The 23,390-nt window shown below is 42.5% G+C and overlaps 1 protein-coding gene across 1 annotated transcript in view; it reads right to left on the bottom strand.

Moving 5' to 3' along the window:
- Window positions 1-23,390, bottom strand: part of RYR3 (ryanodine receptor 3) — a 362,708-nt gene that overhangs the window by 272,976 nt on the left and 66,342 nt on the right. The window contains exons 6-10 of the mRNA XM_012806300.1: window positions 21,532-21,644; window positions 20,174-20,273; window positions 17,224-17,317; window positions 11,975-12,049; window positions 9,835-9,991 (exon numbers count right to left, since the gene is read on the bottom strand). Of these exons, the coding sequence (XP_012661754.1) occupies window positions 9,835-9,991; window positions 11,975-12,049; window positions 17,224-17,317; window positions 20,174-20,273; window positions 21,532-21,644 (539 nt within the window). The remainder of the gene's footprint in view (window positions 1-9,834; window positions 9,992-11,974; window positions 12,050-17,223; window positions 17,318-20,173; window positions 20,274-21,531; window positions 21,645-23,390) is intronic.

Genomic DNA, 23,390 nt, shown 5'->3' on the forward strand with positions numbered 1-23,390 from the left:
ATGTCAGTAAATGAAAAATAGAATTTGGTATATTAAGATTTACTTCATAGGAAATTGGTCAAGAAGGCATTTATTTTACAAAATAACTTGATTTTCATCTCAAAAATCTCTATGGCTCTTTAGACACTCATGCCAGTAACAAAACTTGAAAGATGCCACATTTTTCATCTCTTACTCTGTTCTCTAACCATGGTGAAGTTAAAAATAACACATGCTACAATGATTAAATGAGAATAATTATGTTGATCTCCATTAGCTACTAGTTAAAATAATGCATGTTGCAAACTATCAACAAATATGGTTACTTCACTTATTTTCTTTTTTTTTTTTAAAGTGCCATCTTTCTTTATTAATCCTAATTGAATTTTAAATGTCCTTTTGACACAAAAAGGTATATACATGACACAGCTACACAACCTTTTTTCAACTGGACAACAAGTGTCAAAACCCTGTGGCTATATAGGGTAAAACAAGATTGGTCAGGAAAAGAGAATTGTTCCTATAACTGGTAAGCTGACACAATGTCCTATCACTTATTTTCTCATTTATTTAAATATGGATTTGTGAAAAGAAAAATACTAGGATTTGCTTTTTTAGAGTCTCCAAAATAAACAGATCACCATTCTCTGTAGAATGGAGTGTCTCTTTCTTTACAAAACATCCCCAGGGTTGTTTTGGGGTCTTCCCAGGGTCTGTGGTAGTTGCTGCAGTGGCCGCTTCTAATGTAAAGGAACAGCAGCGGGAACAACAGAAACTAAGATGGAGACCCAACCAACAGTACAAACAACCCAGCCCCGAATGACAACAGCAGCTCAGTGAGGAAATGAAAGAGGCTGATGGTAGAGAAGCTTGATTTGATTGACAGCGGGTTAGTGATTTCCTTTTGCCTTGAGCCTGAACTAACGTTCCTTTCTGTCTTCACTTTAATATAGCCCCAGATGCAGTCACCCTAAAGCTGGAAATGGGACTTTCCTCCTAAATAGGGATAACTCAATCACTCCTTTTCAATCACTCCCAACTTCCTGTAGAATTCAGTTCTCAGTTCTAGAGTTCTTCAACCAAATTGGACTATGAGCACTTATCTTGATATACCAAATGTTCCCTTTCTTTGGGCCTTTACTTAAATTTCACTTTCTTCTTCAAATTCCACTACTTCATTTCTGCATCTTTACATCCATATTACAGGTATTTGTATTTTTAAAATTTTATGTATATTTGTTTTGGCATCTTAAACTTTTTTCTGACTAGGGTCTGATTCTCAGCTATAGCAAATGGCTCAGTTGTGTGCCATTGATAGGCAGACTAGCTAATCCAGAGCTGGGCCTGGACCCCTGGAAACAATAAATATTCCTCTGCTTTAATCATCTCAAGGCCAGATACCAGGTAGATAGGGACCTCCTCTATAGCTTAGAGCAGGCATACTCAAACTATGCCCACAGGCCACATGTGACCCGCCCAGGACATTTATCCGGGTGTTTTTGCCACTGCTGCCTGCCCTGCTTAGCAGCTGACTCTTCCCCGGGGGCCTGCAGTCCAGCCCTCCAACAGTCTGAGGGACAATAAACTGACCCCCTGTTTAAAAAGTTTGAGGACCCCTGGCTTAGAGCCAACTGAAATTATTCAAATTAGAGAATCCAATCCTGTCTTGCCTTGACCCCAATAAACCCTTAGGGTAGCCAAGGCCGTTCCCTTGCTCCTGCCAAATGCTAGACCAGATGGCCCTGTATGGCCACCATGCCTCCTGTTGCAAGGACCTGTGGATATAATAAATGGTTTCCCTGCGTCTCTCTTGGTCTCCACATGTGGCAGCACCTGGCTCACTACTGGATGAAAGGTCACATCACAGTATGTCTCATCCAAAGCTGGAGGACACCTTTGCATCTTCTTCATCTAATGGCCTTGCAGACCCTGCAGGGACTGCCCTTCCCACGACTAGTCAATTCCTAAAAATAGTAAAGGACTCTCCCCTCCCCCCCAAAGTGCACCTTTCACATGCAAACCAACCCAGAGCCCAAAAGCTAATTACCTACTTTATGGAGCTCCTACCCTTCCTCCCCTCCAGGCTGCCATCCCCTGCCCCAAGTCACCCAGGCCCAGATATCAGGCAACTAATAGCAACTCTACATTCCAGAGCCTGCTGAAAATAGTCAAGTTAGACAACCCTCAATCTGCTTATCTTGCCTAACCCATGCCTTTCCATGGGGGACACAAACAGGCTCTTATCCATGTTTTCCCCTCACTCCCCTCTGCCTCCTGACAGATCCTGGGGTTCTCCTATGTGCACTGTGTGGCATGCTCCTTCCTCCGGGGAAATATAAGGAGCTATCTGCCAGTGCCAATCACTTGTCATATGTTTGTTATAATAAAACCTACATTTGAAAACATGTATGAAATTGTCACTGGCACACTAGCTGTCCCTGCCAGATCAAAAACTCTAGAAGAGTTGGAATTTGTTTATATTCCACACGGTGCTCTACTTAATATGGTATTCAAATAATTTTTTTTTTTTTTTTATCATTTGCAGGTGTTCATTTTGTGTCTCTGTTTATCTGCATCAGCCTTGCTTATTCTGGATGATGAGCCGATCCCAGGAAGGTACAGGTTCTGTAGCCTGACGTGTGTTGAGGCAGTCTGCCTCCACTGATGGCCCATTAAGGAAATGCTGGTGACCACCTCAAAATTATGTTAGTTTTTGGCTTACATAACCAAGTCGCTGCTCTCCAGACTGGTTTGATTTCTAGAAGGACAAAGAAAGGAACCACTACTACTAATTGCTCAGTGCCTACCCTGAACCAGGTATAGTGATAAGTATTTTATAATCACAACAATTTACCAAAGGTCTACAGAGTGACAGGTATTAACCACAATATTTTATAAACATTCTCTCTAAACCTTTTTGTGGCCCTACTTTTTTGTTATCCTACTTTATAGATGAAAACTGAAGCTTGCAGAATGAGCAACTTGCTCCAAGCCATGTAACTAATAAGTAATAGGACAGAATCTAAAATCAGATATGATTTCAAAGCCCATTTGTCATTTGAACAGAATTATTTGAACAGTTATTGTTACCATTAGCACAGTTAAGTGATTAATTACATCCATGTTTCAGTTGTTCAAAGGCTATTATAAGGAAAATGTATACTATTATCTTAGTAAATGGCTTTGGAGTCACACAAACTTTAGTAAGAGTTATGCTTATAAGTCAATCAATAATCACAAGGTGATATGGTCTGCATTCAAAGCACAGCTGGAGTTTAGAAGAGACAGTTATTCAGCCAGGGCAGCTAGGGATGGGTTTAGCAGTAGCATTTATGCCTGTCATGAGCCCAGCCTGGGAGAAAGGCGTGAAGGGGAATATGGAGGGAGAGGCATTCCAGTAAGAGGGCACAGTGTGACACAGAGAGTGAATTCCAGAAAGGAATTCACAGACTCTGAATGCTGACTTATAGATTTGTGTTTCTCACATTCACAATGTTGACAGACTTCCTACGGGAAAAGATGATGCTGGACAAATACTGTATCTTCTTTTAGGAATCAAAGGGATTATTACAATCACAAAGCCCTCATTAGTCTTCTGGTAAAAAGCAAAACAACATCAACCAAAAAACAAGCAAACAAAACCCCAAAACAACCTATTGGACTATGCTTAATGAAGCACTTTGCTGCTTATTCTTTACAGAGTTCTTGTTTAGAATACCTCTTGGGAAAAGCTAGGGTAGGTAACGGAAAGCTGATGAGACACAAAGGTTGCATCTTAGAATAACTATCCCAGCATCAGTGTGAGTGATGGGCTGAAAAAGAAATGGCTGAGTTGTAAGTCATGACATTAGTATCTAGGGTGATGTCTGTTATGGATTAGATCCTTATTCATCCTTATTAATTAAAGTGAAATTATTTAATTCAATTAAACCACCTGTCAGCACGGAAGACAACATAGATTGTAAGCACCCAAAAATGTTTAAGAGGGAAAATAAATAAGGGAAAACAGGGCCCATTCCTAAATACTGGGGTAAGCCTTTGTGTATGTGTGTGACAGACTCTCACTCTATTGCCCTGGGTAGAATGCCGTAGTGTCAGCTCACACCAACCTCAAAGTCTTGAGGTTAAGCAATCCTCTTGCATTAGCCTCCTGAGTAGCTAAGATGATAGGCACCTGGCTAATTTTTTTTTATTTTTAGTAGAGATGGGGTCTTGCTTTTGTTCAGACTAGTCTTGAGCTTCTGAACTCAGGTGATCCACCTGCCTTGGACTCCCAGAGTGCTGGGATCACAGGCATGAGACCCTGGCCCTGGGTTAAGCCTTAATAGTCCTGATTAGCCCATTCTTTCCTAGGTGTCCCTGGAGAAATGTTGAGGAATAATTGCATTTGGATGTATTTCTACACTAACATATTTCCTTCCTGAATTTCTCATCTAGAATTTGAAGTCTTAGTATTATCTTAAAAAAAAAAAATCACACATTGTAAGACACTGCTAGGAGCCCCACTGGCTTTGAGGCTGGCTGCAAAGCCTCCACTGGGTGGGAAGACAAAGAAACCCTCCCCTGTGTCCAGTGTGCCCGGGGGTTCACCTGCCTCATCAGGGAGGGCACATTTCGTGAGCGGAAGTCACTGTGCTGGGCTCTTTTCTCCATGTTCTCATTTAATCCCTATACCATCCCCTTGAGGTAGCAATAACTCTCCCATCTTATGGATAAGGAAATAGCATCTCAGGTTATTTTTCTGGCCTCGTTTAACCTTCACAACAACCCTTCAAAACATTTCTTTATCCCTATGTTTACAAAAAGGTTGAACACACATGACAGAGGCAGAGTATGGGCCCCGGTTTCTTTCACTTCACGCCCCGGAGTTGCCCTGACTCAGTCTTTATTTGATCCAATCTGAACAATTCAAGACCAGGGAAAGCACATCAATTTAAATTTTAAAAAATCCTCTGTAGATTTTACTTAAAAATCAAGCTGTAATAAATGGTGTTTTCTTTAAGTGTTGAATCTTAATGTCAATGGTTTTTAACTCTCCACGTCCCTCCTTTGCTCTGTGTCTTCCTTTTCCCCAGTCTGTAACCAGGTGAGGAAACAGACACTCTAGCACCCGTGGTTCATAGCATGACGCATGGTCAGCCCAGCCACCACCTTCTTTAGGGTTGCCAAGGCTCTGAGGTTAAAGGGCATGTGAAAGGCAGACAGGAATGTCAAGTTTGGCCAAAGCACCATGCTTAGCACACAGTAGATATTTCATACATGTTCACTAAAATTAATGTAATGACTTTATACATCAGGGAAAAATGTCCTCTAACTGGGGACAATGATGTGCCCTTACACAAAGAAATAGGCAAAATCTGAGATTCTGTCTCAATCATTTCAGAGTTATTGTAGAATCAACGATAGTGGCTTTTAAAGCACTTTTAAACTGGCTCAGAGATAAATGGCTACATGTAATAAGGCCTGCTTTAACATTATTAATTCACCCTTCCCTGAAAGGAATTCAGGGCCATAAACTGACATTGAGACATGACATCTAAATAGACAGTATTGCCACGCCAGAGTAAATATTAGATCACATTATCTGACAATCCTTGGGGAATGGCCTTGCAATGTCAAAACTACAGAAAAATGATGTGAAATCAAGCTCACAGAAATTTGGTTTAGATGTTCAAAACAAAATGACTCTCTATGAAATGTGTATAGAGGGAAGGGATCATGGTAGCGGCAAGATGATCACGCGACAACGGCAAGGATGTGATTGTGAAAAAGATGGGGGTTAAGATGAGACGAACTTCACTCTGAATTTCACTGTATGACCCTTACGTATCCCTTCAAGTCAGCAATTCCCAAACTTCCCACATGCTACACACCATGTAAGATGCTGGGACACAGGCAACACAAGGGACGTACAATTCTTATCATCCGTACAAGCCTTGGGCTCCCAGTTGAGGAGTGACAGCTCTAACTAAAGCAAGAGTGAGCTGTCCTCTCTTGGGGGCACTTGACATCTGTCTGGGAGTAGAAGGAGCTCTTTGGTGGTGGCATGTGGAGGGGCAAGAGTGATCTAGGCACAGGCTCAGTGGTGAGAAAAAAATAGCATGTTCAAAGATTGATACATATTTAATATGCTGGGGCTCAAGGCAACCAGACAAGTGGCAAGAGACATGATGGAAGGGCAGGCAAGGTCAGATCTGAAAGGATCAGACTTCAGAGGAGGGGGAAATACATTAGGAATTGTGTTCCAGGTCTCACAGAGAGCAGACGGATGTCAAGGCCAGATCTCGGCAAGACAGAAGCCCCGCTGTGTCTCATAGCATGCCATGTCCCTCACATCAGAAGGATAGGATTATGATACTGCATTTTCAAGGCAGTAATACACTCCAGACCTCCAGTTTGACTTGGGCCATCCTCCTGAGGTGGAGAGAGGGAGACCTTGATCAAGATCACACTCTGCTCATTATTCTACAGGCCTCACTGTGATTCCATCTGAGCTGAGCCTGGGCCCCAGCCAGCAGCTGGTGCTTGGACTTGGTCACCTCTCAGCAAGACTCAACCACACTCCTGTTTTATCATGCACACACAGGACCCACAGAGGCACTTGCCATCTCCCTCAGAAGGACAGCCTGTTCAGGATGTTGACATGTACCTGCAGCTGCTCCCTGGCCCCCAATTCAGCAGTCATCACTGTCATAGGCTAATGTAAGCTGACAGATAATACGGGGTGGGAAGCCCATCATTACCAAATGGCTCATGGCTCAGCAAGCGTAGTGTCATCCCGGAATGAGTGACTGAAGCCCAAACAGTGCTCCTCCCAGGAGTCTCTTTTTCTGTCTTTTTGCTGTTGCCACATACAGAGAGGATCAGATGGAGAGCCTGCTCCCCACTGTCCGGTGGCCCCGGTCACAGCTCACTGTCTCCATCTCTCTCAGCCTCTATACCAAGTGCTTCCAGCTGCTGTGCCCCCATCATCCTAAAACACTTCTGCAGGCTGCTGGTGGGTCTGTCACATAACACCCGCAGCAGCTTGGGCTAGCCAGACGGCGCAACACGCACATTGCGGAGAAATAGAGTCCCAAACCTCTTTCTGCTGGGGGACATGACTCTTGACCAGGGAGGGGAAGCATGACAGAGGATGTATTTAAGGAACAGAGCCTGCACCCAGCAAGGTAAGAACGTGCTTACTGAGGAGGCACCTGGGGGCCCAAAGATATCAAGGCATCTTCAGGGCTTTTCCTGCATGGCTACTGAGGTCATGTGTGGCTGCTGTAGGCTCTCTGCATGGTCTTCTTGTTTGAGTAGCTTCCCAGTCTAAGACACCAGATGCCCTGTCCACACAATGTCCCAAGGAAGCCCTGATTCCAGTGGGAGCACAGCCATGTCATATCCTGGCCTGTCCTGGAGCCTGTCTCATTTTAATTTGGGCTCCTTTCAAATAGAAATGAAGGTAGCTGGGCTGACTAGGACTGCATGAGAGTTATTTAAATTCTCCAACTTAGTGACTGTAATGACATATACCCACACTGCCAAGTGCACAGGACAATGGGACTCATGGGTGACTTTTATCTCCAGCCCTGCTATGCTGGCGTCCCCCATGGTATCATGATGACTTCCCAGCCATACGTTGCAAGCCTCCCTCTACATGGAAATGGAGGTATTTGGGGAGGTAAGCAATGGGTCTTTGATGGCAAAATATAGTCAGAGGCCCAAAGTGGTGCCAAGTAGGAGTGTTACAAGGCCTCTGTGGTGCTCTGAGCTTTTCTTGCATCCCCGGGAGGCCGCAGCACAGTGCAGAGCCATGATCCACGGGCTGAGCCAAGGAACGATGTGATAGGAGAGTCCCCTTGGAAGGGGATCCTGCCAGCTGCCTGGAAGGCTGCCTGATGCCTCTGCTGTTAGAGAAGCCTTTTTCTGAAATGGTGAAGACCTGGAGATCATTGTTTTGTCCTGGGGCAGCACGTCCCTTTGTGGGCCAAGGAGAAAGGAGACAGGGTGCTTGGATAAAAAGAGGGCCAAGCTGGCATTCTCAGAAAGGCACTGACTTGGTCACTGGCCATGGTGAGTCATTTGTCATGTTCCACCTCCTTCCCTGCTTCCACCCGCTCTAGCTGCTCTCAGCCCCCACCCCCATGTCCCAGTTGTCCCTCAGGGAAGAATGTGACTCTGCCCCCATTCATCCAATGACTCTTCTGTTGGTTTGTTTCACTGATTCCTTCAACAAGTTGCATATCTCTAAACCACTTCCTGGAGGCCAAACTGTTTACTAAATAGATATAAATTTGAATTTAAAATACCTCTTGTGCTAGGAATCTTAAAAAAAAAAAAAAAAAGTCAGTAACATGAAGGAGCTATGCTCAGAAAAGAAGAGTGAAACCGGGGAGCCGAATCACCATCGGAAGAGAGGCAGATGGAAGATGAGAGTTAAGGGGAGTTTAGAAAGATCATGGGCAGGAAGCTCACACTTTTTAATATTTGAAATATTGGTGTGAAAAAGCCTAATTCTGGTTGGACGAGGTGGCTCACATCTGTAATCCTGTTGCTCTGGGAGGCCAAGGCAAGTGGATTGCCTGAGTTCAGGATTTCAAGACCAGCCTGAGCAAGACTAAGATCCCCGCTTCTAAAAAAATTAGCTGGGCATTGTGGTGGGTACCTGTAGTACCAGCTCTCAGGAGGCTGAGGCAAGAGAATTCCTTGCACCCCAAACTTTGAGATTGCTGTGACCAATGATGCCATAGCACTCTACCCCAGGGCAACTGAGTGAGACTTTGTCTCAAAAAAGAGAGAGAGAAGAAAAAGCCTAATTCTGATGTAGGGCAATTTAAGAGAGAAATACTAGGCCAAAGAGTTTACCTGCCTAAAAAGATCACAGGAAACATAATGAGGCAGGGAGAACTCTGAGCCCCTGCTGAAAGCCTGTTTCTTCAGATGCATTAAGAGGCAGAGGTACCTTACCGAAATCGTGTTGAGAACACAAATCAACACAAAAGAGCAAAAAAAGAGGAAAACTAGAGATGCAGCTCCCGGAGGAGACGCCAAGCTTCCCTCTCAGGAATCGCAGACCTGCTGGTAAATGCACGTCTGTCTGTGCAGCGGTATGCTTGGGTGATCTTTCCAGACCAATCATAAAGCGGCAGACCGTCCAACTGTCCATCAGCCGTCAGCTCAGCATGCAGTTCTGATCATCCAACTAGACCCAGCTCTGAGTTATGCAGAGTCAAAACCTGGCTGGGCATTAAAGATGGAGGTTTGAGGAAGACAGTTGTCTCTATGTACATTGCCTGGCAAAGCTATGGAAGCTATTCACTTGGGTTCACCTCACCACCCTAGGATCCATTCCTAATGAGGGCTGGGGATGAATAGGAGAAAGCTAGAGCCCTGGGGAGCAGACAGAGCCAAGGAAAAGGACGGGGAGGGGTCTTGTAACTTGACAGGATTCCTCATGTCCAGAATTACAGCTTCTCTGCATCTCTCTGAAAGAAATCACCTTTTAAATGGAAACAAATGTAGCTCTGAAACTCAAGTCTTCACATCATCATCCTGTTACAGGAGTGAGGGCTATAACTTAGAAGTCATTAAAAATAACTTAGAACGTGTTAACCAAAGGCAATGTCTTCCATTAGCCTCTGAGCACCATGGCTGTTCCTGAGATCTTTGTGTCTAGGGCTTTCCACTCTTCTTCATCCAAGCTACTCATTCCTCCATGAACTCAATTCAAAAGACAAGGAAGAGTGTTTACCTCGGGTTTAATTTTGGACTTCGTTCCAGCCTACTTTCTTTTTCAGTTGCAGTTCCACCTGGAGGTTTCAGAGCTCTCACTTTTAGAACAGGGTCAAATTCCACTTTAGCATGCCTTACCTTCGACGGCCGGAAAGAGAAGGCTGTGGACTTCGTGTCTGACTTTCCCCGGTCTTGCAGTAGAAGGCCTTGGTCTTCTGTCAAGGCCAGATAATGGCCTGTGGTCAGATGCCGGAGTCGGAAGGCCTGGCCCCATCTAATATTACTGCCACTCCAGCTAGGCAGACGAAGCAGATAAAAGATTGCATTTATGCCAAATTAAGTGCTTTTCAATATTTATCTTGTACTTTCCTACACATGCTAGCAGATTTACAATTTTTTCTAGTGGTCATCTTTAGGGTCCACCATGCCCACCTTCTGTCTAGGATTTCAGGTCTGTCCATAACCCAGAGAGCTCTCTCTCAGTCCCTCTCAAGGACACCAACAAGGAACATAATCCCGAGGACAGGCCAGGGGTGTAATATAACTGGAAGTCCCAAGGTACCATTTTTTTCTTTACTCCGCTGAAGTGTCTTTATGCAAATAACCACAAAATGGAAGGGAAGCTTGTCTTTTAAGGAAAACTTATTTTGGGAGAAGCAAAGCTTTTTCAAATGTGCCATCTGAATGCAAATAATTTACTACCACAGAGGCCTCTCTTTGAGAAATAGTGAAAATACCTGTGCAGCTTACACTTGCCAGAGAGAAGCGGATGATAAACAAGAGTATTAAGTAATTACTGTATTATGTTGGGAGGAGATAAATCTTAAGGAAAAGAAGAAAAGCAGGATGAACAGATTAAGGGGAGGGAGACCCATGGTGAATGTCAGGTCCTTCATCAAAAAATTAGCATTCAGCAGAAGTTGTGTTGTTAGGGAAGACATGATTCACTGTATAATCTATCACTTAAAGTTGATCTTTTTGAGAACTAAATGTGTCACATTTTAAAATCTCTTTCAACTATATCCAACTTTCTGAAGCACCAATGAATCCAAATGACAAGGATAAAAGGGTTAAGTTGTTCGTGTGAAGGCCTCTGGAGAAATGAACAAACACAACTAGAAATATATATATTTATATATATACACCATATACCTGTTCTGACTTTTTAAAAAGTTTATTAAGCAAGAAGGCCAGGCCTACTATCTTGAGAATATTATGTTACAGTATTAGATTTTTAGCAGGGATGGAAAGAGAATGCAGATGCCTCAAGACAGTTAAAAAGAGGGTATTCCTTAAAACCGATATTCTTTAAAATAGCAGTTTCCAGTTTCTCAGTTAGAAATGTGAATGCGTGCATGGCTCTCTGTGTGTGTGTGAGACGTGAGAGAAGTTCTAACACTTTCTTCTGCTCTCCAGTGGATTATCTTGCGGAACCCACTGGGGCATACGCACCTCATGAGAGACTCTGACCATGTATTCAGGGATTACATGGCCATGTATTACCCTGGCCATGTATTCAGGGAAGGGCTGAGCAGAAAGCTGGAGGGAACGGCAAAGAGAGACAAGCAGAGGGTGACACAACCGTCCTCTCTCATCCCAAGCAGTTTCGCTCCAGCCTAACTTGTGAGCCCTCTCAGCCAACTAAAGGTCCCCCTGCTTACCTGCATCCTCCTCCGGTCGTCTGTAGCTTAGCAGCCACATGCGGTTACTCAGCCTTGCCTCTAGAAAGTCTAACCTCCCAGTTCCTTCTACCCAGGTACAGTACGGTCTCCGGAAAGTCCTGGTCAGTACTGTGTCCTTCACAGCTACATTTTCAGGGAAGTTTTCATCTTCTTTACCCCATTCCATGACGACTACCTGCCTGTCTCTGTCACTAAGTGCTAACTTTCCACTGGCACCAACAAAGCTACTGAGCAGAGAGAGAAGACTTGTCCGGGTTCCATTAAACAATAGGAGATAAGTTTCCACGGCTTTCTGCAGCCATGTCTAAACCTGCCTTGTGTAACTCACTACTGCAAGGGCGGCATAGCCATCCAGCCTCCGTGATCTTGGAAATTGTGTGTGTGTGTGTGTGTGTGTGTGTGTGAGACTCTGTGTGTTTTATTCTTTAAAAACAAAGTCACTGAAATTCCAGAGTTTAACTTGAGACCCAAGAAAGACTTCTGAGAGTTTGCCAGGGAACGCGGAACAAATGAGATGTTTAACAGGAAGGACTGTACTGGGGGAAAAGAAGTAACTTAGAAAAGAACATCCCCGCCCCAACCCCGCCCTCCAGTACCTGATCCGAAGGGGCTCCACTCTCCACAGAGACCTGGCTCGTGTCCCAGCTCCCCCAGCTTCATAGAATATTCTCCTGCGAGCAGAATAGGATATCAGCTACCACGTGCAGGACGTGGATCAGCACCGGATGAGGGACAGCTCCCCGCAGAGGCTGCTGGGGGCCCCTGCCGCTTGTCTAAGCCTTCCCAGAGTCAGCAGAACATAAAGAATCTGGGGGCAGCACTTTTCCAGTTGCTTTCTCAGGAGGTATGAAAGCTGCTAAAGGGAGGGAGCGGCTCACCATACCCGGTCATAGGCACTGACGGGTCTCAGGTGTGTGACGAAAAGGCAGGGACAAGAATACCTTCATTTCTGTAGCAGGAGTCAAAATAGCCCCATCGCACACCATGACACAGAAGGCTCTGATTCTTTCAGGGTGAGCTCCTTGAGGCAGCAGTCTATCTTTTAAAAATGTACTTGTACTTTAAAAATACATGTTCAACACAGTGTTAACTAGTTTTCATTGTTCTAGGATACTTAGAACAAAGCTTTGTGTTCAATTGTTAGAGTGTTTGTGATTTTAATACTGTACTGTTGCCTCCTTTTCTGAGTTTGAAATAATTTTTAACGTGTTTTTATTAATGTAATTTTATTGTTATTATTTTTGAGACAGGGTTTCACTCTGTCACCCTAGGTAGAGTGCCGTGATATTATCATAGCTCACAGCAACCCCAAACTCTTGGGCTCAAGCAACCTCTTGCCTCAGCCTCTCCAGTGGCTGCGACTACAGGCACCCACAATGTCTGGCTAGTTTTTCCATTTTTAGTGGAGATGGGGGTCTCACTCTTGCTCAGGCTGGTCTCAAACTCCTGAGCTCAGGCAATCCACCCACCTCAAACTTCCTAGAATGCTAGGATTACAGGTGTGAGTCACCACTCCCAGCCTTTAAAGTCTTTTAAAATAAAACTTTTATTTGGGAAAAATTTTGAGTTCATAAAAAAGCTTCAGGATAGTCCAGAAAGCTCTGTGTAGTCTCACTCAGTCTCCCCTCATGCTATCATCTTACATTACTACGGCGCATTGTCAAAACTGAGAAATCAACATTGGTAGGTCATCTAAATCATGATTTAGATTTCATCTTAATTTTTTTCCTTGACTTTTTTTCCTACTCCAGGATCCAATCCAAGATACCACATTGGATTTAGCTTCCCCATCTCCTCTGTTTCCACTGATCTGTTACAGTTTCTCAGTTTTTCCTTATTTTTCATCATGTAATAGTTTTAAGGAATACTGGTCAGATAATTTGTCAAAAATGTTCCTCAGTTTGGATTTTTCTGATGTTTTTTCTAGTGATTAGCAAAATCTCAGGTTTTAAAATCTATATGATGGGGACTAACCTGCCTAGATCACAGGTTATGTAGAATTAAATGAACTGTCATAGTTTAGGAGAAGGTCTAAAGAACAGTGATCCTCAGCCTCCCTGGTATATTGATTAGGTCAGGCCACTTTGAGAATCTCTTGACCACTGATCAAAACTGATCACTTAGCTGCATTTACATTCACTAATTTAAAATCCAACCTCCAACCATAAACAATGTATATTAATATACATGTGTATCATGACTGAAATGCTCAAGCCCCAGAAGCATCTTGATCTAGAAATACACTGAAGATAAGTACTCTATAAAGAAGACATGTATATGGGTACTTATTCCCCCTCCCCAAGAACTAATATGAGTTGGTTCAAAACACAGACATGGAAGTTAGACAGATCTGAGTTTGAATCTGTTAGCTGGGTGACCAGGGGCAAGCCCCTTCAACTTTCTGTACCTCATCTTCCTTATCTGTAAAATGGGTCTTCTAAGGGTATGCACATCACAAAATGGTTGTGAGGACTTAATGCTTTTTGTTAAAGTAATCAATGTGCACAATGATGTTCATGGATGTACAAACTATGTATTATAGATAATAATCTATGTATTATAGATTCAACCACCTTTTGTACAGCAGGGCATGATAGCTCACACCTGTAATCCTACCACTCTGGGAGGCCCAGGTGGGTGGATCACCTGAGCTCACAGGTTCAAGATCAGGCTGAGCCAGAGCAAGACCCTGTCACTAAAAATAGCTGGGCATTGTGGCAGGTGCCGGTAGCCCCAACTACTCAGGAGGCTGAGGTAAGAGAATCACATGAGCCCAAGAGTTTGAGATTGCTGTGAGCTATCACGCCACAGCACTCTACAAAGGGTGTCAAAGTGATACTGTCTCCAAAAAACAATAACAAGAAAGAACCCTCCCCAAAATACAAAAAATATCTGTACAAATACAAGTATCTATAAGCGTGCATACAAAAACACATTAATGGCACAAATATTACAAAACATTACATTACCAGTGGTTACTTCTGGAAGGTGGGATTATAGAGGATATTTCTAAGCCTTTTCAAACATACATGTTAACAGGACATAAAATATATTAGGAAAAAATCCTATATACTCAAAAGTTCTGGCAGCCCAGGTATCTCTGTACCAGGCCCAGGGTGGAAATGATACTGCTCTGGCCTCCTGCCACTCAGGGAGTGTTGCTGAGATTATAACTGATGCTTTGGCCTCTTTAGTAAAGGCTGGAAGGATGGCTCAGGTGGAGAGGGTGAGCATTTCACCTGAGATCACAGGTGAAACAGCGCCAAAGCTGGCCCCAGAGGACTCTCTACCCTGACATCTGAAGGATTCCTGCCGGTTCGTTCTTCCCACCTGGGACATTTGGGTGGCCTGCTGCATTTGATTTCACAAGGTTACTGAGGTTGAAACAACTTGTTCCTATTCTCTAAAACAATTCCAAGAAAAGGAGTGGGTGGCAAGCTGAGTTGCTTTTGAAAGCTTGCTGACAGCTCAGCCTTATCTTCAATAGGTTAAGTAACTTATTCCAGGGAGTCTGACAAGCCAGAGGCAGAAGCAAGGCTCAGAGCTCAGAATGTTAGACTGTTGATTTTGTGTTTCCACTCTGGGACAGTCAGTCTCCCTGCCTGGCCTGGCTGCTCCAGGCTTTATTTAGAAGGAATTATGCTGCCTTCCTCTAGAGGTTCAGGAACCCCTGCATGCCTTAGTGGCTTCTGGGATCTCTTAGCATGGCCTTTATTTCCTATTTCCTCAGATTTCCCCAGATTTTGGTGTTCCTGGCCATTTTGGCTAATTCTAAGGATCTACCTGACAACAGAAGACAGTGAGTCTTAGCATTCACCTCACCTAGGCATCAAATAACACCAAGGCATCCTGCTATCACTGAGAGACCAGCTGATACAAAAACCAGGTTCCAATGTGCTGGGCAGCTGCTCACCTGCTCCAGGCTCACCCTCTCCATGCTCCCTTGCACAAGAAAGGGATATGCTGCCTTATTTCTATCAGTGAATTTCTTTTTCCAACATACAAACTAGATCCTGTGGAATCTTCAGCCAAAGGAGGGCCACTTTCTCTCTTATTTAAATGATTATGGGCACATCTGCTTCAGTGTGCCCATTCTGGGGACATCCCTCCATCTACTTCACTCCCCCTACCACCCCTTTCCAAGCACTTGCCCAGCCTTTCATTTTAAGTGGGATTTGGCTGAATAACTTGACAGGAACACCCACCAAATGACAAACATCTGCAAGTAGCATAGTTTCTGTCCTGGCTATTTCTAATTTGGCCCTCATTTTACTGATAGACATGCTGGGAGGCTATACATGGTGAGTACTTCACTTCTTCCAAACTCTTACCCTTAAAAGCTGAACGAAAATGGGAAGACTAAGCTAGTGAAGTTTTGGTGTCTTCCTTCATGGGTGTGGATAAAACCCTGTAAGAGTCACAAAACTTCAGTTCTTTATCCACCTGCAAACCTTCCCCTTGATGCAGAATAAGATACAAAAGAGAGAATATATGGGCTGTTCTGCAGTTTCACTATACAAAAACAAAAACAAAAAAAGAAAAAGAAAAAAAAAAAGAAAGAAAAGAAAACTGTAACTGAGTAGGAACACATGATAGGACAGGAAATTTTAATTCTAAAGGAATGCACTTTTCTACTCAGAGATAAGTGTCAACCATTGGAAGTTCCAGGGAGGCAGTGAATGAACCAGGGCATTTGACATAGGTCTGTGCTTTATGTGTCCCAGACACGATGTGGGTCACATGTGGTTCCCTGAAGGGGTATTTAGAGGATGAAGGAAGTAGGAAGAGACTGAGAACTATAAGTGATGCCTATTGCCAAGGGAAGATTTCTAAGACGTGTAACAATATATTCAAGCACATTGCTTCAGGGGGTCTTTCAGCACATCAGGGAAGGAATGAGCCCTGCAGGAGAAGAGTCAGCAGCTCTGGCTCTCAGGCTCCTATCTGAAATTGGCCAGGCTGTGACCTTTGTCAGGAGCTTGACCTACATCATATCCCAGCTGGAAAGGTCCCAAATATGGGCCTGTGAGCCTGTATTTCTAATGAGGCAAAATAAATGCAGTGGACAAAGTTCCTGTAGGCATTACACAAAGGAAAAAGTGTTATCAGCAGATCAGACTCACTGCTGTCCCAAATTCAGTCTAATTTGGACCAGAGGTTTGATTTTTTTATATCAGCTTTCTATAGTTTGTAGGGCTAAGCTTTTTATGTCTGTTCTTTGATGTTGACTACCAAGGGACTCTGTAGTGTGAATTTAGGAATTGGATTAAATCTTCCATCTCATGGTTTTGAATTTCTGAAAAGCATTCAAGGGTCAACTACCGGACCAAAGAGAGTTTCACACTCAGCAGCGCCCTCCCAGGGTGCCCTTGGTCCCACCTCCTGCTAGACCCAGCTCTCTTTGGATGTTGACATTTGGTTTCTCCAATGCTATTTGGTAATAAGTAAAACCAAATCAACGAAGTCCACCTTACTTATTTAAATCATGAAATAAAGAGAATGGAGATGATCCACTTTTGAAGAGCCTGGTGCAAGGCATAGGCTTGCTAGAATGATTAGCCTGATTTCCATCAACAAAATGGGTGCTTCCATCCATAATTAATGAAGAGATTGGGAAGAGCTACTGAAGTGCTCCCCAGGAAGCAGCATGTGTACACAGCTCTTCCCAAGAGCAAGCTCCACTGGGCTGCCATTCTTGTTTTACAAACTGGAACCTGTGGCTGGAAGAGGATTTTTCAATTGAACAACATGTATAGAATTCATCTGTGGCCAAATAACACAAACTCTTTAGTCCAAGTCACCAAGACTGGAGACAGCAAGGAGAAAGAGGAAGCTATTGGCTCACCTGTGCTGGGCATCGTTCTGGTCTGTAGACGGTATTGTCAAACACTCATCATGACCGTGGAAGAGACGTACTACATGCCCACCAAGTAGGTATCCTACAAGAGAATTATATTCTACCATGAATTGATGGCAGGTTTATGAAACAGAAGAGCATATTTAAAAGGTTAAATTCAGTCAGGTTTGGGCCAGTTACAGAAAACACCAAGAGAGGTATTTGGGAAACAAGAGATTCCATGCATTCAGTCAGGCCTCAGGCAGAAAAGATAAAAAAGTCAAAACAATTGTAATGTTGAAAGTTAAACAGGGTTTCAGAGACAGGCAAGTCCAACATCAAAAAGACAGATGAAAATAGCGTTCATTGATATCATTACAAACCCAAAGGAGAAAGAATCAAGTTACTACCATAAGGAAGATAATGATTTTCCAATTGCATATGGGGTAAATACATCTAATACCAAATTCCTGGATAAATTCCTACAATCTTGTTGTATGAACTTTGTGGCAAAATTCAAATCAAATTGCAGTCATGGGAAAGAGAGGTGCTTGGCTTGGGGTAGCAAACTATTCTTCAGGACTGTCTAAGGAGAAGCTAGCTTTTGAATGCATTTAACAAACATAGATCAAATCTGGATGTTTCTCCTACAGCACAAAGCAGAAAACAGACCTGCTCTCCAGCATCCCTGAGAGAACAAGTGTAGGTGTTTTTATTAATATCAACAAACACTTAGCTTTTAGACTAGGGAAAGGAATACTCAATATTCTCAACTCATGGAGTTCAGGGGTGGAAAAGAGACAAGAAACTTCAAGGACATGCCGACCCATTAGACTTGAAATAAATTCCAAGCCTTAATTCAAAGAACACAGTGGCAGGAGAAGGGCTCCAATCTGAACTTGACTTTGCACAAAGAAATAGGATTTGTTATTCCTCTGAATTAAAAAATTCTCCAGGCAAGTCTATTCTCCGGAGACATAGAAACCTAGTATACTCAATGTCTGTATCAATTTTTTTTTCTTTTTAGAAAAAGATCACATATTTAGATCACTTTAGGGGCTGTCTTAAAGTATTTTGGGCACTAGGTTAGAACAGTAAGAATGAAAAGTCATCCCAGAGGAGAAAAGGAGGCTTTCAGTTCATCTTGCTCTATGACAGTCGGATATTCCTGAGACTTTTTTTTCTTTGACCTAGGTGAGATTTTCTTAAATTTCCCTCAAATATTCAGAAGTCTTGTTCCAGTTTTATTGTATCTTACTGTACTAATATTTCAAATTATATTCTTTTTGCATTACCACTATTCAGAATATACTCCAGGGAAATTCTTAATAGCCAATTTGTTTAGAAAATTAAAATCCACCATGATCAAGCTCTTGATTAAACTATCATCTCACAATTGCGAAGCCATCCATGCATCCCCGCCCCATCTGCAGCCCATCCTTTACAGTTCTCAGGCGCCTTCCATCAATATCCTACTCCCATCGAGAAAACTGCCAAGTGCTGGGGCCTCACAACTTCTCTTAAATGAAATCTATCAGGGCCACAGTCAGGAAAGAAAGATTTGGATTACTTATGATCTTAAGAGCCGAAGTACGTTTCTCAACAGTGGATACTGAAAGGGCATTTGCTGCAGATCAGATGACTCAGTGATGAGCTACCCTGGCTACATCACAACAAGGACACTCAACACCTCTGTGAGGACCTTTTGACATGATTTGCAAACACTCCTTAAATAATCTCCACAAGCCCTCTATTGGGACCAGGAAATCATTTGCTTTCTACAGTTAAAACAAAAAAAATCAACATGGAAAAGATTAAGTCAAAACTTTCTTGGGAAAGATTTAAACGCAGAGTTTCTTGATTCCGGATAGAAAGGGAATGATTGACTATAGACTTGTTGCAAAGGGGATTAATTTTCACATAAAGGAGAGGGGTCTAAACACAGTGTCTTTCAAAACCTTCCATGTGCTACTGAAAGAGTTAAGAATTTGTCCTTTCCTGATTACTCAGTTCAGCCTGAAGCCTTCTGAAACCGGGATATCACCTTGACAGCTCTGTTTTCCCTCTTTTTACAAACAAAAGAACTCAGACGGGCATTTCAGTTGAGAACTACTAGACTTAAATAGGGCTGAAGTCTGTGATATGAGTACTTTTAAAAATTCTGATCTAAATTGTATATAAAACCAGCACACCATACCCCATGACTGCAATGATGTACATAGCTATGATTTCATAAAAGAAAAAAAGTTCTGATCTTGCTATAAAGGAAATGCAATAATCCCTAGGTTAGGAAATACAATAACCCATCGGTCATTGACATTTGGTTATTCTACTTAGCCGTGGTATTACCTACGAGTAGAGTAAGGCCAGTACATTTATCATATAACTCAAAAGATGCATTGGCTTTATTTGGTTCTAAGAAATAAAATACAATGATCAAAGTTTGATGATCTTATTTCCAAAGGAAAGATAAAATACTGATATACTGATGAAATGTCACTTATAACTTTTAAATGGCTTTCCATAAATACAAGCAAAAAAAAATGGCCAAATACACTTTTATTATCAAAGGAGTCCTTTCCCTATGTGGAGAGATGCATAGGGAGAAATATAAACAATATTACCATTTTGGCAAATAATAGCTTCTAAAACTGAAGTTGTTGGTCCACAATAAAAATGAAAACTCAGTGTTCTAAGTCCCAAATGTATGTAGTGCTAACATAATCATGTAGTGGAGTCCAAATAATTGACAAATTATGTCGGGGAAGCTCCTTTAACTGGAAGTCAGGATAGATAATAATCTATATTGAATTCAGCACAATAAATTCAACTGAGCTGAAATCATGCTACCTGGACACCAGACATTCAGGTGGAAGCTGGAAAATAGCAGAAAATGTCAATATATACACCACAAGAGCAACTGGCAGGCTCAGGGCTGAATGCATATAAAAAAGCACACCTTCTTCGATGCTACTTCCCGAGCAGGTCGGATGTACATTCCAGAGCGTTTGCATAAAGGAGGCGTCCACTTGTATGTTACCATTTGATATTGAGAGGTGCTGCAGCAGAAACAGAAATGAGACATCCTTTAAATCACCAGTCCAGTCCTGACAGAAGCAGCTCATTTAGCTCTTTCTACACAGCCTGTGGAACATTTTTCTCTACCAGATCTAGAAGCAACTTCAAAGTGGGACACTTTATTCTGGGACGAGGAAGAAGTCAGCTACAGAGATGGAACACAAGTGTTGACTTCATCCCCTCTGCTGGATCCAATTCAGCACCAAGTCATAAAATGTCTCTTCTTTGTAGGAAAAGAGAGCTCTCGAATGGGAAACATCACCCAGCATTTGGCCTAGGCAAAGTCAAATCTGCCCACAGGGTTGGCTCTCTGAGACGATTCTCTGATGTTTCTCTGGTCCTCAGGCGTCCCTGCCCCCAGCCAAGGGCTTGATGTCAGTGGCATTGCCTATTACCATCTCCAGCTACAGAATCTCACCTGCATCCCTGAACCTCTGTAACACCCCATGTACTGAAACATTTTAAATTCTCTTTATTTCTCTAGCATAAGTTTATTTTCCTGTATTCCATTCTTTCTAGCTTATTCTTCACTGGACAAGAGCTAACCAAGGTGATAAATCCAGGATAATGGGATTGAAGGTGCAAATTGCACCTGGGGCATTTGGGCACAGTTTGCTGGACACAGGACGATAATCTAAAGGATGATTAACTGTTAAATCCTAGGCATCATGGTCCTGTGGCAGGGGAGGGAACCTAAGCACCTCTCAAGTACAGCGGACCCTTGAACAGGGTTTGAACTCCTCGGTCCACTTCCACGTGGATTTCCCTCTGCCTCTGTCACCCCTGAGACACCAAGACCAGCCCTCCTCTCCCTCCTCCCTCCTCAGGCTACTCAACACGAGGATGACGAAGATGAAGGAAGGAAGGCCCTCATGATGATCTACTTCCACTTCATATATAGTAAATGTATTTTCTCTTTCCTCTGACTTTCTTAATAATATTTTCTTTTCTCTAGCTTACTTTATTGTAATAATACAGTGGAGAACACACCTTATCATACAAAGTATGTGTCAGTAGGGGAGTTATATTATTGTCAAGATTTCTAGTCAACAGTAGGTTATTAATAGTTAAGTAAGTTTGGGAGGATTCAAACTTTTTGACTAACTCCTATGTTGTTCAAGGGTCAACTGTATACTTTGTGAAAGTAACTTATTCTATGTAGCTTGGTCCACCTTGACTATCTGTTCCTAATGGAAAAAGTTCTGAAAATGAAGGACTCCTGTGGTAGGAGGGACTTACGAGGTATCTTTCTGAGGACACGCTGACGAGGATGAGGTCATCGCCAATTCGCACTTTCTCCCCCTCAGACCGCTGTTTGGAGGCAGGATGTATAGTCCACCAACAGGCTTCCCCTGCACAAACGCTTGTCAGGTTAGTCATTGCTTCATAGAGGCCAGTGTCCCTGATCCTGTCCCCATCCTCATTCCTCGTGCATACACACATGTACACACAGAGGCAGACTCCAGACCTCAATTTTTATTTATCTTAAAACCACTCCAGATAGCACTACATGTGCTCTTGGCTCTGCCTATCATTTTCATTTTCCCTGACAATAGTGTTTGCAAAGAAGTATTACAGATCAGAAACTTTAGAAGCCTTTGGGTATTTTTAATGCTATAGGAAACTGTTTTCTTTATAGTTTCTTCCACATTCTTAAGAATTAACTTCATTGGTCTACTTTATCATTGCCCCCCTTATGAAATTATACCAAAATATCAATCAAGGGATTTTTGAAGGCATAACCATGCAAGGACTTAGACAACAGGTGAAAAATTGGTGACAAAGGAGAGAAATCAATATTTTGGAAAAGGGAAAGCATGATGGAAACTTTTAGTCAAGAGAAAGTGAAAAACTAAGTCTTTGAGTAAAAAAATGGAGAAGAAATCAGTAATAAAAAGCCCATTCCTCCTATAGATTCTCTCCAGAAAGTCTCTGGAATTGGAGGCTACTTATGAAGGCAGCAAAGGATGTTTTGAAAACAGGAGGATTGGTGAATAATTACAAGTTTATATCCCGATTAGTAAAACCCAAGCTCCTTTCTCTCTGTTCTCACCCCCTCAGCATCCAGAATGGTAGCTATGAAGCTGAACAATCCTGCCTCCCCAAATTTGAGTATTACTTTTCAGGGAACTCAAAATATCCAAGACAAAAGTGCAGTTTGGGGTCAACAGTGAGATGCCCAGGTCTTCACTAGATTACCTAAAAGTGAGGCTCAACCAATGGTGAGCCACAGCCTCCTTCTAGACAGCTTTTCCTACCTTTGTGTGAATGTGAATGAAAACCAAGGCTCACCCGACATCTGAGGAAAGTCTCTAACATGAATGATAGGAACAAAATAAAGAGAGACTTGGAGAAAACACAGCTTATAGAGAACAAAAGAAAACTTTAAAAAGTTCTTACATTTAATAATTTCAGAGATAAGAAAAAGTTAACATTCATGAAAATAGCTAAAAAAGTATCCATGAAGGATTCCTTCAGAGAAAAAGAAAAACATTCCTTGATCCTGAAAAAGAGAAAGAAATGTGAGGCGCGTAGGATAAAACTGAAAAAAATCTTCCAGAAAGAAGAATGAAGAAAAACAGATTATAAATAAGAGTGAAAAGAGAAGTATAAAATCAATCTAGAGTAATTTCAGAAAGCAAGACTAGAGAAAACAAAGGGAGGAAATCAACAAAGAAAGAATATTAAAACTTTCCCAAAGCTGAAAAATGAGCATTTCCAGATTGACAGGACCTACAGAGCCCCTGGCACAATGGAGAAGAAAGACCTTCCCTAAGGTCTATTCCTGTGAGAATTCAGAACAGAAAAGGATTGTTTATGCCAAGGCCTATCACTAGCATTTCAGACTCCAGGGCGAAAGAGATGCTCTCAGTAGCTTTCAAAAAAATAAAAACAGGTCACGCACAAAGGATGCAGAATCAGAATGCAGACCTCTCAACAGCCAGACTAGAAGCCCTCAGGAAGCTGAGAAAAAAAGTTACTTCTAATGTAGAATTATACTAAATTTTGAATTACTTGTGAAGCTAGAATTGGGAAACTTTCTGACAGTAATTTACCTCTCAGGCATCGTTTCTGTAAAAGCTACTGGATAATGTGCT

This window comes from Otolemur garnettii, unplaced genomic scaffold, assembly GCF_000181295.1.
Source record: "Otolemur garnettii isolate 467f Iridium unplaced genomic scaffold, OtoGar3 scaffold00050, whole genome shotgun sequence".
NCBI classification, from domain to species: Eukaryota; Metazoa; Chordata; class Mammalia; order Primates; family Galagidae; genus Otolemur; species Otolemur garnettii.